The 18,446-nt window shown below is 45.8% G+C and overlaps 3 protein-coding genes across 6 annotated transcripts; 1 reads left to right on the top strand and 2 right to left on the bottom strand.

Moving 5' to 3' along the window:
* Positions 1-642: 642 nt before the first annotated feature.
* aste1a (asteroid homolog 1a) lies at positions 643-4,268 on the bottom strand. The gene is made up of 6 exons (XM_069537229.1): positions 4,078-4,268; positions 2,790-3,619; positions 2,140-2,445; positions 1,749-1,953; positions 1,525-1,660; positions 643-1,439 (listed from the first exon to the last, which is right to left on the bottom strand). Exons 1-6 carry the CDS (start codon positions 4,202-4,204, stop codon positions 1,046-1,048), a joined length of 1,998 nt encoding a protein of 665 aa, XP_069393330.1. The 5' UTR covers positions 4,205-4,268; the 3' UTR covers positions 643-1,045.
* Positions 4,269-4,997: 729 nt separating this feature from the next.
* On the top strand, positions 4,998-11,967 carry aldh5a1 (aldehyde dehydrogenase 5 family, member A1 (succinate-semialdehyde dehydrogenase)). Its single transcript, XM_020110249.2, has 10 exons — positions 4,998-6,126; positions 6,983-7,066; positions 7,206-7,376; positions 7,835-7,951; positions 8,122-8,265; positions 8,419-8,562; positions 8,860-9,018; positions 9,090-9,253; positions 9,741-9,799; positions 9,945-11,967. The coding sequence occupies exons 1-10, from the start codon at positions 5,839-5,841 to the stop codon at positions 10,154-10,156; spliced, it is 1,542 nt and encodes a 513-aa protein (XP_019965808.1). The 5' UTR covers positions 4,998-5,838; the 3' UTR covers positions 10,157-11,967.
* On the bottom strand, positions 11,536-18,444 carry kiaa0319 (KIAA0319 ortholog). Of its 4 annotated transcripts, none has more exons than XM_020110247.2 (16): positions 18,216-18,444; positions 17,122-17,189; positions 16,141-16,811; positions 15,753-15,876; positions 15,547-15,618; positions 15,271-15,426; positions 15,039-15,186; positions 14,792-14,940; positions 14,561-14,712; positions 14,349-14,487; positions 14,105-14,264; positions 13,848-13,984; positions 13,516-13,638; positions 13,345-13,435; positions 13,157-13,248; positions 11,536-12,855 (listed from the first exon to the last, which is right to left on the bottom strand). In XM_020110247.2, the coding sequence occupies exons 2-16, from the start codon at positions 17,165-17,167 to the stop codon at positions 12,698-12,700; spliced, it is 2,418 nt and encodes an 805-aa protein (XP_019965806.2). In that variant the 5' UTR covers positions 17,168-17,189; positions 18,216-18,444; the 3' UTR covers positions 11,536-12,697. The 4 variants fall into 4 exon arrangements, with proteins under 4 accessions (XP_019965806.2, XP_019965807.2, XP_019965805.2 ...); XM_020110248.2 differs by having other exon boundaries at positions 12,547-12,855; positions 13,157-13,245; positions 18,216-18,349; XM_020110246.2 differs by having other exon boundaries at positions 12,547-12,855; positions 13,157-13,245; positions 13,345-13,456; positions 18,216-18,349.
* Between the last annotated feature and the right edge of the window lie 2 nt (positions 18,445-18,446).

The following is an 18,446-nucleotide window of genomic DNA, read 5'->3' on the forward strand; positions in this document are numbered from 1 at the left end:
TGTGGTACTGTGAGTACTTTGCTCCTACGGGTCAGGTGGGTTCTGTTGAAGCTCCAGCAGCTGACAAAGGTTCATCCTCTGAGGAGAATCTAGATCTTTCAGAAACTCCTCAGAGGATCTTGTGGGTCTCTGAAGACCCTGGTCCTCCTCAGAGACTGGAACGATCCACAGCAGCTCCACGATAACAACATGATGTCATGGTTCAAAGGAAGGGAGTGGTCAGTGGGCGGAGCTTTATACAGTTTGATCTCTTATCTCCAACTTAACCTGGAGCCGGTCAGCTGGTAAACATGTTACCATGGTGATTTACCCGGTAACAAGGGAACGAGCTTCATGGGACTGAAAACTCTGAATTAAACCTGAAGTTAACCACAAATCCTGCTTCTTAGTTCAGGCCTCTGGAGTTTCTGTCTCTGAAACTTCGACGTGTGAATTAAATGAGGTTCTGTATGTGAGAAGCTCCTTCCTCCGTCACATTCGCTCTTTTACAAATGCCTGAAAATCAGAAATACTTCGCTGAGAAAGACAAATTCAAATCAGTTAAACATCAGTCACACAACCCGCTCTTTATTTTCACTTTCACTTCTAATGTGAGTGAGAATAAAATGAAAGTTGTTCTGACTCAGTCATTCACAGACACAGTTTCAGTTAAAACTCTTTATTCAAACTGTAAAAATAGAATAAAAACTGTTGATTTAACGTTTCCCTCATGTTTCATCATCATCTCCTCAAAAAACAGAAATATGTAAAATACTTATCGAGCGTCAGTGAGACGTGTTGGACCAGAAGCTTCAGCTGATAATAAACAATCACGTGGAATCAGACCTTTAATCGAACTGTTACTGGATGAACTCTTATTCACACACCTGACGGTTTTTATCCAAATTAAAATGGTAGAAAAACTCTGCAGCACCGTCAGTGTTGAAACCTGCTGCTGAAACGTTTCTCAGCTCTGTGACGTGTCTCAGTCGTTCATCGTCTGTAAATCATCGACTGGTTATTTTTGGCCTGTTGGACGGTGACTCGCGTGGTTAATTGAAGCACGTTAGAGGAGGTCCCAGCCCCTCGAATCCTCTTTGCGGTTCAGTTCTGGCTTTTTGCACCGGTTGTGTCTCTCTTTGGTTTTGTATCTTGTTTTCACCAACAACACATCGTCCAGTAACAGATCCTCCTGCGCTCTGATGATGCTCTTCATCTCAGTCACGGCCTCCTGGTCTTCGTACTGGACGGACAGCTGCTGCAGGTCGTCCAGAGGCTGCTGCCACAGAGCCGCTTCCTTCTTCGGGGTCTTTGTCAACACTTCCTGAGAGCGGTGGACAACAGACAGCATGGATCGGTACAGTCTCACGTTAGGAAGATCTCTCTTCAGAAGGTCCCTCATGCCTCCAGTCGTCCTCATCCTGTGGACCAGCCGGTGGAGCAGCGTCCCCTCATACAACCTGGACCAGGACAAAGAACACGGTAAAGGTTCATTCATCACTTTCCTCAAAAAAACTTTGACCTGTCGTCAGCAGGGATATCCACCGTGCGATGTGCTGGTCGGGGAGAGGGCAGCTCAGCAGCTCGTTCAGCTGGACGCTGTCCTTCAGGCACACCTGCCACTGGTTCAAGGCGTGAGCCACGTTCAAGTCCAGCTTCGGTTCCTGATGTTGATGCAGCACTGCAACACGCACACACACACACGCACACCTACACGTTAAACACACATACACACATGCGTAACGTGTGATCTGAACCGTGTCTCACACCTGCTCCGTGTCTCAGGGCGTCTCCGTCACTCAGCCACAGCAGCAGCGACTTCAGCAGCGTCTCGTCTGGAGCAGGCTGAGCGTTCTGCAGCCAGAAGCAGGTGACGGCCACCGGGAGGCGCAGCTGAGGCGGCAGGCGGCTCAGAGAGGCCTCCGTCACCTTCGAGGCCTGAAGAATCACCTGCAGGCGCTCGGATAGCTCCGCCTGGGGGCGACATTCAGCAAACACACGGGTGAAGTCCACTTACTCCAGTGACTGTAATAAAGATATTCTGGAACACTACATGGACAGAAGTATTGGGACACACCTCGGTCCCGTCGTTTGGACTCTGAGCTCCAGTTAAAGTAAATCTTCATTTGGGACAATTCTAGGTTTTAGTAAAATCTCCACCTTGTTCAGTGAGTGGAGTTCGAGCCGCTGAGCGACTGAACTGACGTCTGGTGGGACCAAGATGAATTTCAGCTGGAGGCCGTCTCTGTCCCACTCCTCCACCTGAAGACGAGTGTCTCCGCCCAGCAGCAGCCTGTAAATCAGCTGGCGGATCGGCCTGGAGGTCAGGTGGGCGCTGGGCATGTCTCGGTGGTCAACAGGCATGATGAGGCTCTTCCTGTGCAGCAGCAGAATGTCCAGGATGTCTGAAGACAGCCGGGCCTGCGTCAGAGGACGCCGCATCCAGTCCGGGACACGAGCCGCCACCTTGGGGAGGACGGGACATAACAGGACATTGTCTTTGAACTGCTTGTAAGTGTGTTTCCCATCATTCATCTCATCACGCTCGTCTGGTCACACCACTCGTCTGTGTGCCGTAAAAACAACCATAAAGTTTCAACTTTTATCTTTGTGTGATTATTTTCAATGAGAGGGAATTTGTCTGTTTGCTGATTTTGTGTTTCTGAGCGATTCACAATTTGGATTCTTTTGTCTTTTTAAACGACGAACAACGAAAAAACTCAACGGTCACATTGACTTGGATGTTTGTCGGTGAACTTCCTGCTGTGACCTCGGTAAAGAGACGGTCACCCAGAAAAAGATTTCATTACTTGCACTGCTGGAAACAGAGGAGCGATCCCGTGGATGAAGAACTTCTTCAGGGAGCTGGGAGGCACCTGGTACATCTCCACCCCCAGAGTCAGGCTCTGCAGCACCTCGGCCTTTCTCTGGCTGCTCAGGTTTCCCATCAGCCCCAGCGCTGCTTCCAGCGCCTCCTGAGGCGTCAGGAAGCCCCTCAACCAGGTGAGCAGCCCTCTGAGGCGACTTGGTTTCTCTCCACCTGGTTGATCAAACTGAGCCCATCTGATGGGCGACTCCGTCCTATCCAGCTTCACGTAGTCGTTCCCGGCCAAGGTGGCGAAGGTGGGCAGGAGCTGAGGCTGGATGTTGAAGAAGATGCAGAGGCTGGACCTGTTGAAGCTCTTACAGGGGATGTAGCAGCGCGAGGCGCTCCGCTCCACTGCCTTCCACCTGAAATGAGAGATGGGCAGCAGTCCTGCCGGGAGATTGAAAATGAAGAAGTCACTGTCATTGGAAAGCACCGGGCACTGCCACTCACTGGCCAGGGCGGCGATCTGCTCGTCGGCTTCTCCGTAGCACTGGGCCAGCGGGACCTCGAGCCGGTCCAGCGTCTGCATGAACACCATCTTGCCCCACTGTGGCAGGACTCTCTTCCTCGTGCCCTCCACTGCTGCCTCGTGGCATTTCCTGATACGATCCACAGCTCTTTGCTTCAGCGTTTCAAGCTTCTTGTTGGTGTAGTCGGCGCCTCCGTCCATTACCATGTACGGTTTAATCCCACAGAGTCTGAGGGCTGCGACAAACTTCTCAATCTCTTCCTCAAAGGCTGCATAATCCCCCCCGTGATTCTGGTCCACACCTAAACCGCCCGAAGGAAGCAAAGAACAAAGTGACATCGACACACATCCTGTTTGTTTAAGAAGGACGAGCCGCCGGCCGGAATCTGACTCCACCAGAGCACCTGAGGTAACCGTGGTAAGAAGGTGGGACACCCACTCGACCAATCCTGAGTCAGTGTCAGCTGTCAATCATGAGGTCTCCACTTTTATATCAAATAAATAAATGTTCAGTTGCAACATGAAACTTCACCACTAGATGTCACTAACTCTACACACTGGACATTTAATGGTACAATATGAAGCAAGTTCTTTTCAGGTTCAAGAGGAACATGATATAAGAAGAATATAACAATAGTATAAATATAAATATATATATATATATATATATATATATATAATGTAACACAGACAGTTTTGTCAGAACACGTTACTTCAGTGTGAACTTCTGTTTTAAATAAAGTTTGATCTTTAAATTCACCTGAGAGCAGGTAGAGCGAGAACAGCAGGTTACAGCCGTCGATCACCAGCCTCCTCCTCTGGAACTCGACCTCCCGGTAGATCCTCCCGTGGGTCTCCAGCAGTGAGGACAGACCCCGGACACCCATCTCGGTTGAGAGTGTCGATGAACCTTCTGCTGTTTCCTTGAGTTTCACTTTCCTGACATCATCAGCCCCGAGGGCCTTACACGGCCGTGCACACGCACACTCAGGGCCCAGGCGCTCAAGTGAAAAAGGGCACCGCTCCATAATAATCTATTAAAATTAATTAACATATATGGCAGATAACTTTTTAGGACAGATATAATTTTATGAAAACAAATTTCAATTAATGAGAACAAAGTTGTAAATTACAGAATTGAAAGTTCATCTCCAGTTTGTCCATCGTCACAGAACCTTATTTAATAACACAGGCATCGATCCGCTGAGGGTTCCACTCAGCAGCATCACGCGTTTTACTGGAGTTTGGGTAAAATAAAATAAACATTAGATCATATTCATCTGATTTTATTTCAACGTTAAACTTTGGTGATGTGGACGTCACCTGATCTTCAGATAAACGATAATAAATGTTCACTTGATTATTCGATAATAAAGTAGATTTAATCAGCGTGTTTTGTTTTTCAAGTCTTTCACATGAAACCAGTCAGAGAATTAACGAACAGAGAGAATTCAGAAGCTAAAGGGTCGAGGGGTCGTGGACGTGATGACACATTAGTGAAGTTTAATCAGTGACTCAGAAGGACAAAGTCAAAACACAGATGACTGATCACTGTTCCTTATGAAACCAGATCTGATTTCAATCTCAATCCTGATCAAATGTACAAATACAGAATCGGCCTCGTGTCACTTTGTTCATCGTCTCTGTAGCGACGTGAAAAATCTCAACATGTTCTTTTTTCTTTGAATCTTTTTCTTTTATTACTGTTGAATTTCTCATCATTCATTTCAGCCTCACAGTGACGTCACGTGTTTCCTGTTTGGAAAACATAACAACAACAACAACAATAATAATAACAATCATAATAACAATAACAACAATAATAATAATAATAACAATCACAACAACAATAACAATAACAACAACAATCATAATAACAATAACAACAACAATAATAATAACCACAATAATAACAACAACAACAATAATAACAATCATAATAACAATCATAATAACAATAACAACAACAATAATAACAACAATAATAACAACAACAACAATAATAACAATCATAATAACAATAACAACAATAATAATAACCACAACAATAATAACAATCATAATAACAATAACAACAACAACAATAATAACCACAATAATAACAACAACAATAATAACAATCATAATAACAATAACAACAACAACAACAATAACAATAACAACAACAATAACATAATAATAATACTTTTTATTTCACACCTACAATACGTCACAATAAACTCATGAATAATTAAAGGCACGTGTGTTTATACAGTTGTACACATGAAGTACTGTGTGTACTGTGTGTACTGTGTGTACTGTGTGTACTGCACTTAGTGGATGTTTCTCATTAAAATGCTTCAGTGACCCTCGGACTCGAACCTTTGTGCACAGTCACGTGGTTTCACGCTTTCTCCTCTGGACCGGTTCAAACCGACAGAAATCGACGGAGCTTCAGTTGCGGAAGCTGCGGGGACGAAGGAGACCTCCGCCCCGCGCAGAGCCAGTGAACCAGCGGCCCCTGCTCTCATCCTCCCCCGGTATGTCCGCTGTCTTTGTGCCGAGGACCCACCGCTTCCTCCGGCACGTTCTCCCCGGGCTGCCCGCCGCCATGCAGCGGCTCTACAGCCTGGATGTCACCGCTCCGCTGCTCCGGACGCAGGGCTACGTGGACGGCCGCTGGATCTCCGCGGCCTCGGTGTTCCCCGTCCTGGACCCGGCCACCGGGCAGGAGATCGCCCGGGTGGCGGACTGCGGCCCCGCGGAGGCCAAGCGGGCGGTGGACGCTGCCTACAAGGCGTCTGACAGCTGGAGGCGGCACACGGCCAAGGTACACACCACCATCTTTACCAGACTCCCCTGGAGAAACCTCCGATTAATCACAAATCCTGCGCATGTGCTCAGCAGCAGGAGCTCAACTAAATGTGAATGATCAATTCCCCTGAAACAGGAGTGGAACTTTGATTCGGTTTAAACATTATTATAATAAAACACGCAGCTTAGATTAAAAACTCATCTTTCTCTTCAGTGTCTCGGTGTCAGTGTTGTGCTCTGGCCGAGCCTCACTGCGAAAAACGTCCAATTCAATATGAATCCTGCAAAAGTCTCAGTGAAAACTACAAGAGAGAGGTTGGATTGTGTTTTGTCAGTGAACAGGACGCACACGTGAATTCGGCTCAAACAAACCTCCGATTTAATATTAATGTTCCATCACAAAAACAAATACAGGCTCATTTCTTCTTTCTTTTTTTTTTTATCATTTACTTTAGAAACTGACAGAAAAGTAAAAGCAGCAATTTCCAGTGAGACACGACCTGAAATGACAGAAACCATCTTTACTAACATTTATTTGAAGTCTGCTCTTTTAGTTTGGTTCATGTCCCATCTGCCAACATGGAGGAGGAGGAGGAGGAGGAGTTGAAAAGTGTTTTTGTACAAATGTGACTTTAAACTGGACAAAAAGTCACATGACTTGAAATGATAAATAAATAAACAAACGTTATTCACAGATTTCTTCAGGTTTGAAAATGTAAACTCAGCTGCAGGTGAAACAGGTTTGATGGTTTCAGACGTTTAAAAGTGAGAAAGTTACAGATTGAATGTATATATACAGTGTATATATATATATATATATATATATATATATATATATATAAAACAATATTTATACCTATGCATTATTGCAGGAGCGGAGCATCCTGCTGAGGAAGTGGTTCGACCTGATGACGCTGCATAAACAAGACCTCGCCAAACTGATCACGTTTGAATGTGTGAGTATGGAACTCGCTGGGTTCTGTTGACGGGTGAACGTTCTAAAGACGCAGGAAGTGGATGTGTTTGTTGTGTCGTGATCTTTGTCTCAGAAACGTTGTCGTCGTTTCACCCTCAGGACGACTGTGTGTTTTTCAGGGTAAACCGATGGCGGAGTCTCTCGGGGAGATCTCATACTCCGCCTCCTTCCTAGAGTGGTTCTCAGAGGAGGCTCGGCGAGTTTACGGCGACATCGTCTCCTCACCGTTTAAGGACAGGAAGCTCTTCCTCCTCAAACAGCCGGTGGGCGTCAGCTCCATCATCACACCGGTGAGCAGCCAATCACAACACACCCAGTGGTCAGAGCGTCGTCTGAACCATCGAGATCTCAAAAACACCTCGAGGGAATTTCGTCAGATTTGATAGAAATGTTCATTTGGACTCGAGGGTGAAGTGGTTTGAGTTTGGAGGTCAAAGGTCGAGGTGACCTCATGGTCTTGTGAACGTCACATAACGCAGCCATTTGGAATTTCATGAACATTCTCGTCTTTGCTTTGTGAACGTGCCTCAAGATCTTCCTTCCAAATTTGGTACAAATGTTCACGTGCGCTCGGAGATTAACTGAAGGTTTCAGAGGTCAAAGGTCACGGTCACTGTGTCTTTTTGAATTGAGTCAAGATGAGTGAAGGTTCAAACTCGTCTGGTCGATGACGACGATCCTGAAAACTGTTAATGTAAGAACGACTCTGAGTGGAAAGAAGTTTGGTAAATGTCGTGTTGTTCTACAGTGGAACTTCCCCAGCGCCATGATCACCAGGAAGGTGGGAGCCGCTCTGGCCGCCGGCTGCACGGTGGTGGTCAAACCGGCGGAGGACACGCCGCTGTCTGCGCTCGCTCTGGCCGAGGTCAGTGCAATAACCACAGATCAGTGAAGTGGCGATTCATCGGTTGACAGAATCGATCTTTAATTGAATAACTGTTGTAGTTTTATCTCCTTCATGACACCAGTAGAAATCTCACAGGATATAAACAGGTGTGTGTGTGTGTGTGTGTGTGTGTGTGTGTGTGTGTGTAGCTAGCGGAGCAGGCGGGGATCCCGGCGGGTGTGTTTAACGTGGTCCCTTGTTCCAGAGAGAGGACTCCGGCGGTCGGGGAGGTTCTTTGCACCGACCCCCTGGTGGCAAAAGTCTCCTTCACCGGCTCCACAGCCACCGGCAAAGTAAAGTCTCTGTTGTGGTGTTTGGTTGTTTGATGTCGGAGTCTGGACTCAGACCGGGACTGTCCAGAGTCGTAAACTGTCTCAGGATAAAAACATCATGTTCGTCATCTTGTAATTCCAACGACTGGAGGATCTAAAGTCATCTCTTCTCAGGTGTTGCTGAAAATGGCCGCCGACACAGTGAAGAAGACGTCCATGGAGCTGGGTGGCCACGCCCCTTTCATCGTGTTCGACAGCGCTGACGTCGACAAGGCAGTGGGCGGAGCCATGGGCTCCAAGTTTAGGAACTCCGGACAGGTAACGCAGGAGTCTGAAAAAGTGACTGTGGTAGTGTAGTAGTGTGGTGATACTGTGGTACTGTGGTGGTACTGTGTACTGTAGTAGTGTGGTGGTACTGTGGTACTGCAACTAAGATCCTTCAGGTAATTGATCAGTGAATGAAACAAAATAAATAATAATAAATAATATATCAAACCCTCAGTCAGAAAATAAAAGAGTCCGTGTAGTTAACTCTTATGTGTTAATACTGCAGCGTAACATGTGAGATCATACAAAGTGTCACTGACGTGTTATCGTGACGTCTCCTCCCTGCAGACGTGTGTGTGTTCAAACCGGTTCCTGGTCCAGAGCGGTGTCTACGATCACTTCATGGAGAAACTGGGCCGAGCGATGGACGCCGAGCTCCGTCTGGGTCACGGCTCGGAGCCCGACACCACCCAGGGGCCGCTCATCAACACCAGAGCTGCAGAGAAGGTGCAGATCCGGCTCTGTTCGTTGAGTTGGTTTGTGTCCTGGTGACGTCTGACCCGTCCTCTGTCCCTCAGGTGGTCCACCAGATATCTGATGCCGTGTCTCGGGGAGCGAAGGTGTTGAGGGGAGGGAAGCGTCTGGACGGGTCCTTCATGGAACCGACTCTGCTCGCTGACGTCACCACAGACATGATCTGCACCAAAGAGGAAACGTTCGGCCCGCTGCTGCCGGTCATCAGGTCCGAGTCCAGACTCATCATGAGAAATCTTAAGTTTCACTTATTTAATCTCTGAGCTCTTTAAAATAACAAAACCTGGAACCAATGAGCTCGTAGCTGAGAGTAATAAAGGGCCGGCTCATTTAATTTCATCTTATTTCATCTGTTGATGCTCCAGCGACACCCTGTGGCCAGATGGGGAATGTTCTCATCTCATTCTTGTGAACACAATATCTCAAGAACGCTTTGAGGGAATTTCTTCAAACTTTGTACAAACATTCACTTTGACTCAAAGATGAACTGATGGGTTTTTGGGTCAAAGGTCACAGTGACCTCATAGGAGTCTGAATAATGATATGCATGTAGACTGAAAGTCACTGGTCGGTGTAGTGGAAGGAAAAACTAAAAGTAATAAAGTCGGTTCTGTATTAAAACATAAAGAAGTGGTAGAGAAGCTGCTGCCGCTGCTTGTGTTGGTCACTTATCAGAACCTGTTTTGTTTTCACAGGTTTGATACCGAGGACGAGGCGCTGGCCGTCGCTAACGCGTCTAACGTTGGACTTGCAGGTGAGTTCAGCCCTGTGAGCTCCTGCAGTAAAAACATGTTTGTGATCGTGGACTCTGATAGAACCAGATACTTTCATCCTAAAGGTCTAAAGATTCCTCCACTGCTTCAGCAGGAAGCTGAAAACTCTGCTTCTTTTTTTCTCAGGTTATTTCTACTCGCAGGACATCAGTCAGATCTGGCGGGTGGCCGAGGCGTTGGAGGTGGGGATCGTGGGAGTGAATGAGGGCCTGTTGTCCACCCCGGAGTGCACCTTCGGCGGGGTCAAACAGTCCGGTTTGGGCCGCGAGGGCTCCAAGTACGGAATCGAAGAGTATTTGGACGTCAAGTACATGTGTCTGGGAGGCCTCAAACTCTGAACCAGGAGGCAGCGACACGCTCGTCCAGCATGATCCGTAGATCCAGGTTGGAAATAACAGATTTTAAATGTGAACGCTCCTGATGACATAAAATATAAAACAGAGTCGAGCGAAATATTTTTTTGAAAAATATCTTTTGCATTTAATCATGTTTTGATCAGAGGTGAATATTCAGTTCTGTCGTAAATTAGTCACGATCCACTAATCTAAACCGGAGGATCGTTCAGTCGTGCTCTTATTTTGGAATAACATTATTTTACTTCTCAGTAGGAGGAGCTGTAGCCTTCCATTGTTGATAAGCCCTGCCCACCTTGGTAACTGTTAAGCCCTGCCCACCTTGTTAAAAAACAGCATTTTATTTTCTGAATGATAGTTTCCACAGATTTCCGCAGCCATAGCCAGCTAGCTAATTAACGTTAGCATCGTAAGTTGAGAAGAAACTCTTCATCTCCAGGCCACTGATTTTATGATGAGTAAAAAGAGTCTGGAGTTAATTTTTCATCGGCTACTTATGTGTCATAATTTAGTTCTTTGTAATAGTTCTGTAAAAGAAATGTCGTTAAAACGTCGTTAAAACGTCGTTAAAACCTTGTTTTGCAGTAAATTATTATTGGAAAAAATGTAAACTTGTTCAAGACAAAAAGATTTCATTGATTCATTCAAACCTTTATTTATACAGGCGGGAAGCCACTGAGAGCGAGCTCTCTTTTTTTGAACGATGCCCTGATTACAATACAAATATACAAATATACAGTAAAGGAACAATAATTCACAAATGAACAAAATACAGACAGATTAAAAAAACAATAAAAAGCAGCAGAAGTAATAAATGTTGGAACAGTAAAGACAGAGTCGTCTCTGGGTTTAACTTCTTGGTTCCTTTAAATTTTTGGAAGTAAAACTGTTACTGCTGCTAGTTAGCCAGGCATGCTAACATCAGCCGTTGACTCTAGAGAAGGCTAACATGCTGTTAAAGCTTTTCACACTTTTATCGGAGAATCGAATAAAAAGACGAGTCCAAACTGACACGCCCGCTCTGCCTAGTAACAGTCGCTAAGCTGTGATTGGAGAGTGACTGTTTGGGGCGGGGTTTAGTTAAAAACATTGGTACGGTCACGTCATAAAATCAGCATCTTCTCGTCCGTCACAAACTTCCTGTATTAGACATTTAGTTTTCTACTGTTAAGACAGAATACACTAAACCTTACGCTACATAGTTTGAACGCTTCTAAACTTCCTAAAGTTCTGTCGTAGGATTATTTCAGTGAAAACTGTTTTTTTAAATGATTAAAATCCCTAAATATGATGATGTAATACAAAAGAAATAGTAAAACATTCACTTTGGGTCTGAACATAATTTGAAATAATATATTTTTTGATGTATTACACATGTTACTAGTTTTATGAATAGACCTTCAGATAAGTGTATATGTATCTGTTAAAGATCCGTTTTGGTAAAACTTTGATAGGAGTGATATAGATGTTACGTGGTCTGATGTGAACGACGAATCATCTGCATGCTTCCAGTCTGTAGGAAAAATCCATGTGTAGAGATAAAAGGAATCAAAGAAATGAAAGTCATTCTTTGTGGTAAAACGTATTTAGATCTGTGGCAGGTTCTGTCTGAACCTCCGAGAGAAGTGGAAGCACAAGAAGCAGTTTTCTGCCTGTATGAGCCATATGTGAGTCTTGGTGATGTAATGATGTCATGATGTCATGAGGAGGTGTGTGGTGATGTCATGTTGGTACGAGCAGCTGCTCAGAAAGACGGAAGTGAGCAAATAAAAACCAGACTTAAAGTTTTTGAAAAAGACTGAGTGGTTTTTTACAGAGTCAGAGTCATAACGAGCTCCCTCATCAGGAGCCAGTTTGTTCTCATGAATTAAATCTTAGAAATAGATCCACTGCCGCTGCGCTTATTAAATAAACAACGTACAACAATTTAATCCGATTAGAAATTCTTGCTTTTTGACTGTTGCCCTTTGGTTTACGTCTTTGTGCTAAGCTAGGTTTAACATGGAGGACGACTTTTATGAAGACAGTGAAATAAATGAACTTGTCTTTTTTTCTTTGTTTAGTTGACGTCATCAGTTTAATACTGGAAATGTTTTCATAAGAATTTCAGTTCCCCCAGTCAAAGTGCTAAGCTAGGCTAATAATAATGCAGACTTCTTTTGGATGATGATATTTTTTGTCTTAGTCGAGCGGAGGTCCTCTGGTCATTAAACTCTGGATGGATGTGTCGGATGCTAATTGTTTAACAATTATTATTGAGATAAAACAATAAATGAAGCTCACGCTAGCTTCGATTAGCCTGTTAGCTAATGTGATAAATGATGACAGTTGTCGGAAGGCCTTGAAATCCTTTTTGTTTAGGAAGTGGCAGGTTTGTCTGACCCTGGCGTTCATTACTGATCTCACTAACGAGGATTGAGCTCATCAAACTTTAAGAAGACTTATCTCTCCTCACCACTTGGGGCCGCCAGAGTGCAAACATCCTGGAAGGGTCCTGTCTGTGTCACATGGAGGTCGGTAATCCCGTCATCCAAAGGCGTTTCCGTTGCGACTAGCCTGAGCGCTGAGCTGGATCTTGCTGCGGACGGGTCGGTCCCGGCTGAAGATGGTGTCCTGGTCGCTGTCCAGCTCCGACTCTGACATCATCAGGCTGGAGTTGTGCTCTGTGCTCCGGTGTTTGATACCTGCACAGAGGAAAGTGTCCAATCCTCGTCACGTACTGTCCACACTTTTATATATTTTCATACATATTCATGTCTTTCTTTCTGATGTACGACCATTTAGAGACACTGTCCTGGGACGTTTTTCTGTCACCAATAAACTGAGACATTGAACTAAACTAAAATGTCCCAGTTTAACACTAACGCAGGTTAAAGACGGTCTGAGGGGGTTGAACAGGTTGAACAGGATTTGTGTGATTACACGTTGTTGACCTCTGACCCTCCTTCATGTTTCCATTGAACCAATGAGACTGAGGCCACTCACTGAATTTGGGTCTGAGCTCCACCCTCTCCTGCTCGTCCATGTTGTCCAGGATGGTGTATTTGGTTTTCTTCCTCACTTTGGTTTGTCTCCTTCTGAACACACAGATCAACCATCAGCTGTTTCTTTCAGTATCTCAGAACCAGAGACTCTGTGACATCATCGTGGAAAGGGTTAAAGTGTGCGTTCACCTCTTGCAGCAGCAGATGAAGGTCCAGCTGACGGACAGGATGACGACCATGAGCAGGAAACTGGTCAGGATGACGTACAGAACCCTCCACTCTGTCAGGAGGAGCAGAGACACTTCGATAAAGAAACAAACATTGGACAGAATATTTTTCTGTGCTAATAATCAGAGTTACCACAGTTGCTTTCTCCGTCTCCAAGGTAACGGCGAATCACATTCTCCGTCCAGAAGGGGTCACATGTGCAGTCCTTAGTGACCGGATCACACTGACCACGCCCCGAACAGTGGAGCAAACACACTGAGGGAACACGCAAACACAAACACACAAACATTAAGGTTTTAAGATTTAAAATAAATGTGAATCTGTCAAAACAACACTTTTTATTATTTTACATCTGTATTTAATTTGGACTTTTTATATTTTGTGTAAAACGTGTTGAGTTTGATAAATCTGTATTTCTATTAGAACCAACCCAGAGAAAGAAAATAATCTGGATTCACACTCACACACGGTGTCGACTCTCAGGACTCTGAACAGCAGGTAGTCGCTCTTCTCTCTGAGCAGCTGGTTCCTCAACAGACTCACTAACCTGGAGCCAGAGAGGGGCCCCGAGGGGCCCCACACCGAGAGCCTGAGCACCGAGCTGGAGCAGAACACAGGAAACAGGTTCACACTTCTATTAAAGACGAGCCATCTGAAACATGGTTCATTGAACCAGTCAGTAACCAGTTAGTTAACCAGTCAGTAACCAGTCGGTCATTACCTGAGGTGCGAGTGTCCCTGCAGCGCTCGGACCTGGATGTCGCTGTCGAGGACGTGCAGCAGAGCGGCGAGCTGACGGATGACCGTGTCCCTCTGAGACAAACTCACCTGAGACACTGACACCAGCATCTCCAGCTCCACCTCCTCCCCCCCGCCCGGCTCTACAGATAAACATAAGGGACAAACTTAAAACGTGAGGAAAACGGTCCCCGCCCCCCGGCCCTCAGTCTGCACTCTCGTCCCACCTGGTCGGACCTCCACCGTGGCCGTGGCCGTGCTGGAGCGTCCCTGAGCATCGGTCACCCTCAGCTGGAACAGGTAGGTTCCTTCAACCAGGTTCGCCAGGTACAGAGAGGCTTGAGTCTCCGAGCCGTACAGGACGTCCTGCAGACACACGGTTATGAGAGGGACTCTAATCTTAATCTTTAATCTTTAATCTAAAAGGGTCTGAACTGACCCCAGCAGCAGGACTCTGGCTGTCTCGGACCCAAAGGTACTGGACCCTGGTCTGGTCTCCATCGGTGATGGATCCTCGGAGGATGAGCGAGTTGTTAGGCAGAGTTAACGTGTGGCTGCCGCTGGCGTGAGCGACCGGAGGAAGACGAGCGGCTGCAGGAGGAAGGACCAGAGAAGAATCAACGCACTGGTGAATCAGATCTTTAAATTTACGAGATTCAAACCCACCTACCCTCCTCGACCCTGACAGTCAGTGAGGCACTGTCTTTCGCCCCCTGCTGGTCAGAGACAGTCAGTCGGAAGGTGTAGCGCCCCACCCGGAGACCTGTTGCCGTAGCTACCGCCCGGTCCACAACCTCCAGCCTTAACCCCGGAGGACCGCTGGAGAAGAAACATGACGGAGGTTCGTCTTCACATGACTTTAAACAAACACAAAAGTATTTCACTTCAGTTGTACTGTGGTCGGTGCATCATCCGACCTGATGGCGTCCCAGTGGTAGCTGACGATGCCGCGGTCGTCGGTGCTTCCGCTGCCATCGAGCAACAAGCTGCTAAGCGGGAGGAACAACTTCCTGTCAGGACCCACAACAGCCACTGGACCAAGGTTTGACCCGACGTCCTGCGACACTGAACAAAATCACAGCAGAAATGTCTACGTTTTTTTTTTTTTACATTTAAAAAATGTTGTTTTAACGAAACAGTTTTTTTTACCAGACTCAGCAGCTGCAGCAGAGGGGGTGGTCGTGGTGGGGGGGGCGGGGCTGAGAGGTGAGGTGACGGTGGGGGGGTCAGAGGTCATGGTTTTGACTAGGGGGTGGGACGTAGTGGGCGGAGCTGCGGCTGCTGAGTGGAGCGTCATCATGACGTCTGTGGATCAGAGATTAAAATCATTGTTATATTAATACTGTAATACTTTTACTATTAATAACCTATTATAACGTGTGTGTGTGTGTGTGTGTGTGTGTGTGTGTGTGTGTGTGTGTGTACCGGTTGTGGGTCCAGGTGAAACTGGAGACAACATGTGTTCAGGTTTTGTGAGCGGCGGCGTCGGGGATCGATCTGTGAAGTTAATGAAACAAGTTTCTGTATCATGACTAAAACCTGAACGGCTTCCTGGAGGATTTTCAACTTAAAAGTCTTGATAACAGTTATAATGCTGATCCACTTTGAAAACATCTTGATGTCGTCTGTACCCGTCGGTGTGGTTGTGCTGCTCGGCCAATGAGCTGTGGTCGGGGGTGGAGCTGTAGTCCTTGAATGGTCTTGATGGGTGGAGTCAGTGGTTGATGAAGAAACAGTGCCACCTTGTGTTATGGTCTGTAAAAAAAACGTGCAAAAAAAAATATTTATCACAATTCAAAAAGTGTTAAATTATCCAGGGGAGGAGGAGATATTTAGAGAAAAATAACTTAAGGAGAAAAAAAATTTTTTTTTTCAATTTTGAATTTCATGATAATGATTAATATCTATTTTATATATAAATATAAATTTAGTTCCAGTAAATCTGAGAAAAATGTGTCTCAGTTAAATTTTTTTTCCTCTGTCAGTCGTTCTCTTGGTTTTAAGTGTTTCTTCACTCACCGGATTCTCCGGAGGATCCGTCGGCCTCCTGGTTCTGTCATCGTCTCCTCGGCTGATGTTCCCCACAGAAGAGGCTCTGATCTGGGCCGTGCTGCTCTCAGTCGGCCTCCTCTCTGGACCGTCATCTGCTTCTGATTGGTTGAAGCCGTCTCGTCCCATCAGAGGCGAATGATGAGTCCACATTTCCACCTCTGAACTTCCGCCCGCCTTCTCCTCCTGGCTTCCCTCTGAATACTCCACGTCCAGCATCCCAGGGTCAGAGAAGTCCTGCCGGGGCCCGTCAAAGAGAGCCAGGTCCTTCAGAGCCTCCAGGTCCCCAGGGGCCTCAGAGGACTGCGACAGGGGCCTCCAGCGACTGCCGTACGGCTCCCCTCTCACCAGAGACTGAAGCACTAGTGTCTGAGGTGGCGCCCTCCTCAGGAAGGCCAAGAACGAGTTGGCCCCTGGTCTCTCTCGCGGCTGGCAGTTCTCCATCTGCTGGCAGCTCAGGATATAGCAGCGGCCCTCGAACAGCCAGGCGAGATTGTAACCCGGCAGGTCGCAGCACGCCGTCACGCACTGCGGCAATGTCGTCACGCCAGGTATCCGCAGGATGCCGCTGCTCTCCACTGCAGGGGACACCACCGTGTGAGAAAAGGTCGCCCCCTGCCAGCACTGAGACGTAATGACAGCTGCAACAAAACATTCAGGTTATTTCATGATAGAGGACGGTGCCATCTAGTGGTCAATTCTGTTTCCCAAACTGTTGGGGCTTGGGGTTATGTTGTTTTCTTAAATATGTAAAATATACTTATGTTTATTTTGTAAACAAAACTTACTTAGAGTTTGTTAGAGAATCGGTCAGAATAATATCGGCAGCTTTTCAATTATCGATTGATTGTTTTAGTCAATTTCAAAGCAAATCATTTTCAAAGCAAATAATTTTTAACGTGTTTACATTTGATGAATCAATGATTCAAAATGTCTTTCATGACGTCGTACCGTCGACAGAGTGAAGCAGCAGCAGCAGAAATGTTTTCTCCCACATGATCAGTCTGAGCGTCTGAAGCCTGAAGAAAGAAAACATCAGGTAAAAAAGACACAAATACAGAAACAGGCTGAATATTAAATATGAGGAAAAGTTATAAACAACAAAAAGAGTTCATCGTTATTAAAATCAACCTTGGTACCTTGAACGTTACATACGTACATTTATATATGCACATACACACAGATAAGGTGTATACATGTTAACAAATCACAATATTAGGATTTAATAACAAACCGAAATACTTAATAATAATTAACATGATGATAAATTAATACGTTTTTATTGTTATGTTGTTTATTGTGAATGTTTCTTCATTTTAAAAAATGAACTCTTCTTCTTCTGTGGTGTATAGTTACACACTAGGACACTTTCAGCACCACGCTGCCGGACAGCGCCACCTGCAGCCCCACCCGGCAGCAGCGGCTCTGTGACAGAAAACAAACGCACCTCGACAACGACTAAATATAATTTAATATAGATTGAATATGAAAAACTGATTTAATCACCCATCACTACAGCTGCTTCACCTGTCTCTTTAAATAGCTGTGGCTCCAAACTCCCTTACAAATTTTACAAATTAAAGGTTTCATTGCTCACAGATAAAAATCTGTAATAAATAACATAATAGTTAAAATAGTTTCTGTATCATTATGAAAAACTTTCAAATTCGGCATAAATTCATTACACTAAATCTCACGTCCTCGTGTAAAACTCAGACTTTGTAAGAAGCAGCAGCCTGAGACAAACATCATCCTCTGTAGCTGTAACGTAATAAATCGAGTTCATTCAACGCAGTCAAACTCGTTTCAATAATTTAATGTTGGATAAAAATCACTCCGGAGGAAAAGGCTTTGATTTCTGCGTCTGAACGAAACAACGCGTTGATTCCCGGACTCGTAAAATGAGCGGACTTGCTAACGGAGTTCTGATTGGCTGCTGCGGGCTGACGAGTCACTACAGGATCAAAGACACCTTGATTTGATTTGTTTTGATGTTAGCGACAGAAAAGATCAAACACATGAAAGCGAACGATGAATGGACGCACCTGCTGCTCGCTCCCGGGTCTGCGCGGTGCCGCGGCTCCGTCCTGCGCCTCTCACGCCGGGGTGTGACGCTGTCATCCCGGGTCGTATCCCGGGTCTGACCGGATGTGACCGGGTCGTATCCCGGGTCTGACCGGATGTGACCGGGTCCGGTTCGGGTTCAATTTCACGTTGATGCTGAATTTGAGAGAAATCACGACAAGTGTCGAGTCAGCGGAACTTACACATCTCAC

This window comes from Paralichthys olivaceus, chromosome 13 (genome assembly GCF_024713975.1).
Source record: "Paralichthys olivaceus isolate ysfri-2021 chromosome 13, ASM2471397v2, whole genome shotgun sequence".
In the NCBI taxonomy this organism is placed as follows: Eukaryota; Metazoa; Chordata; class Actinopteri; order Pleuronectiformes; family Paralichthyidae; genus Paralichthys; species Paralichthys olivaceus.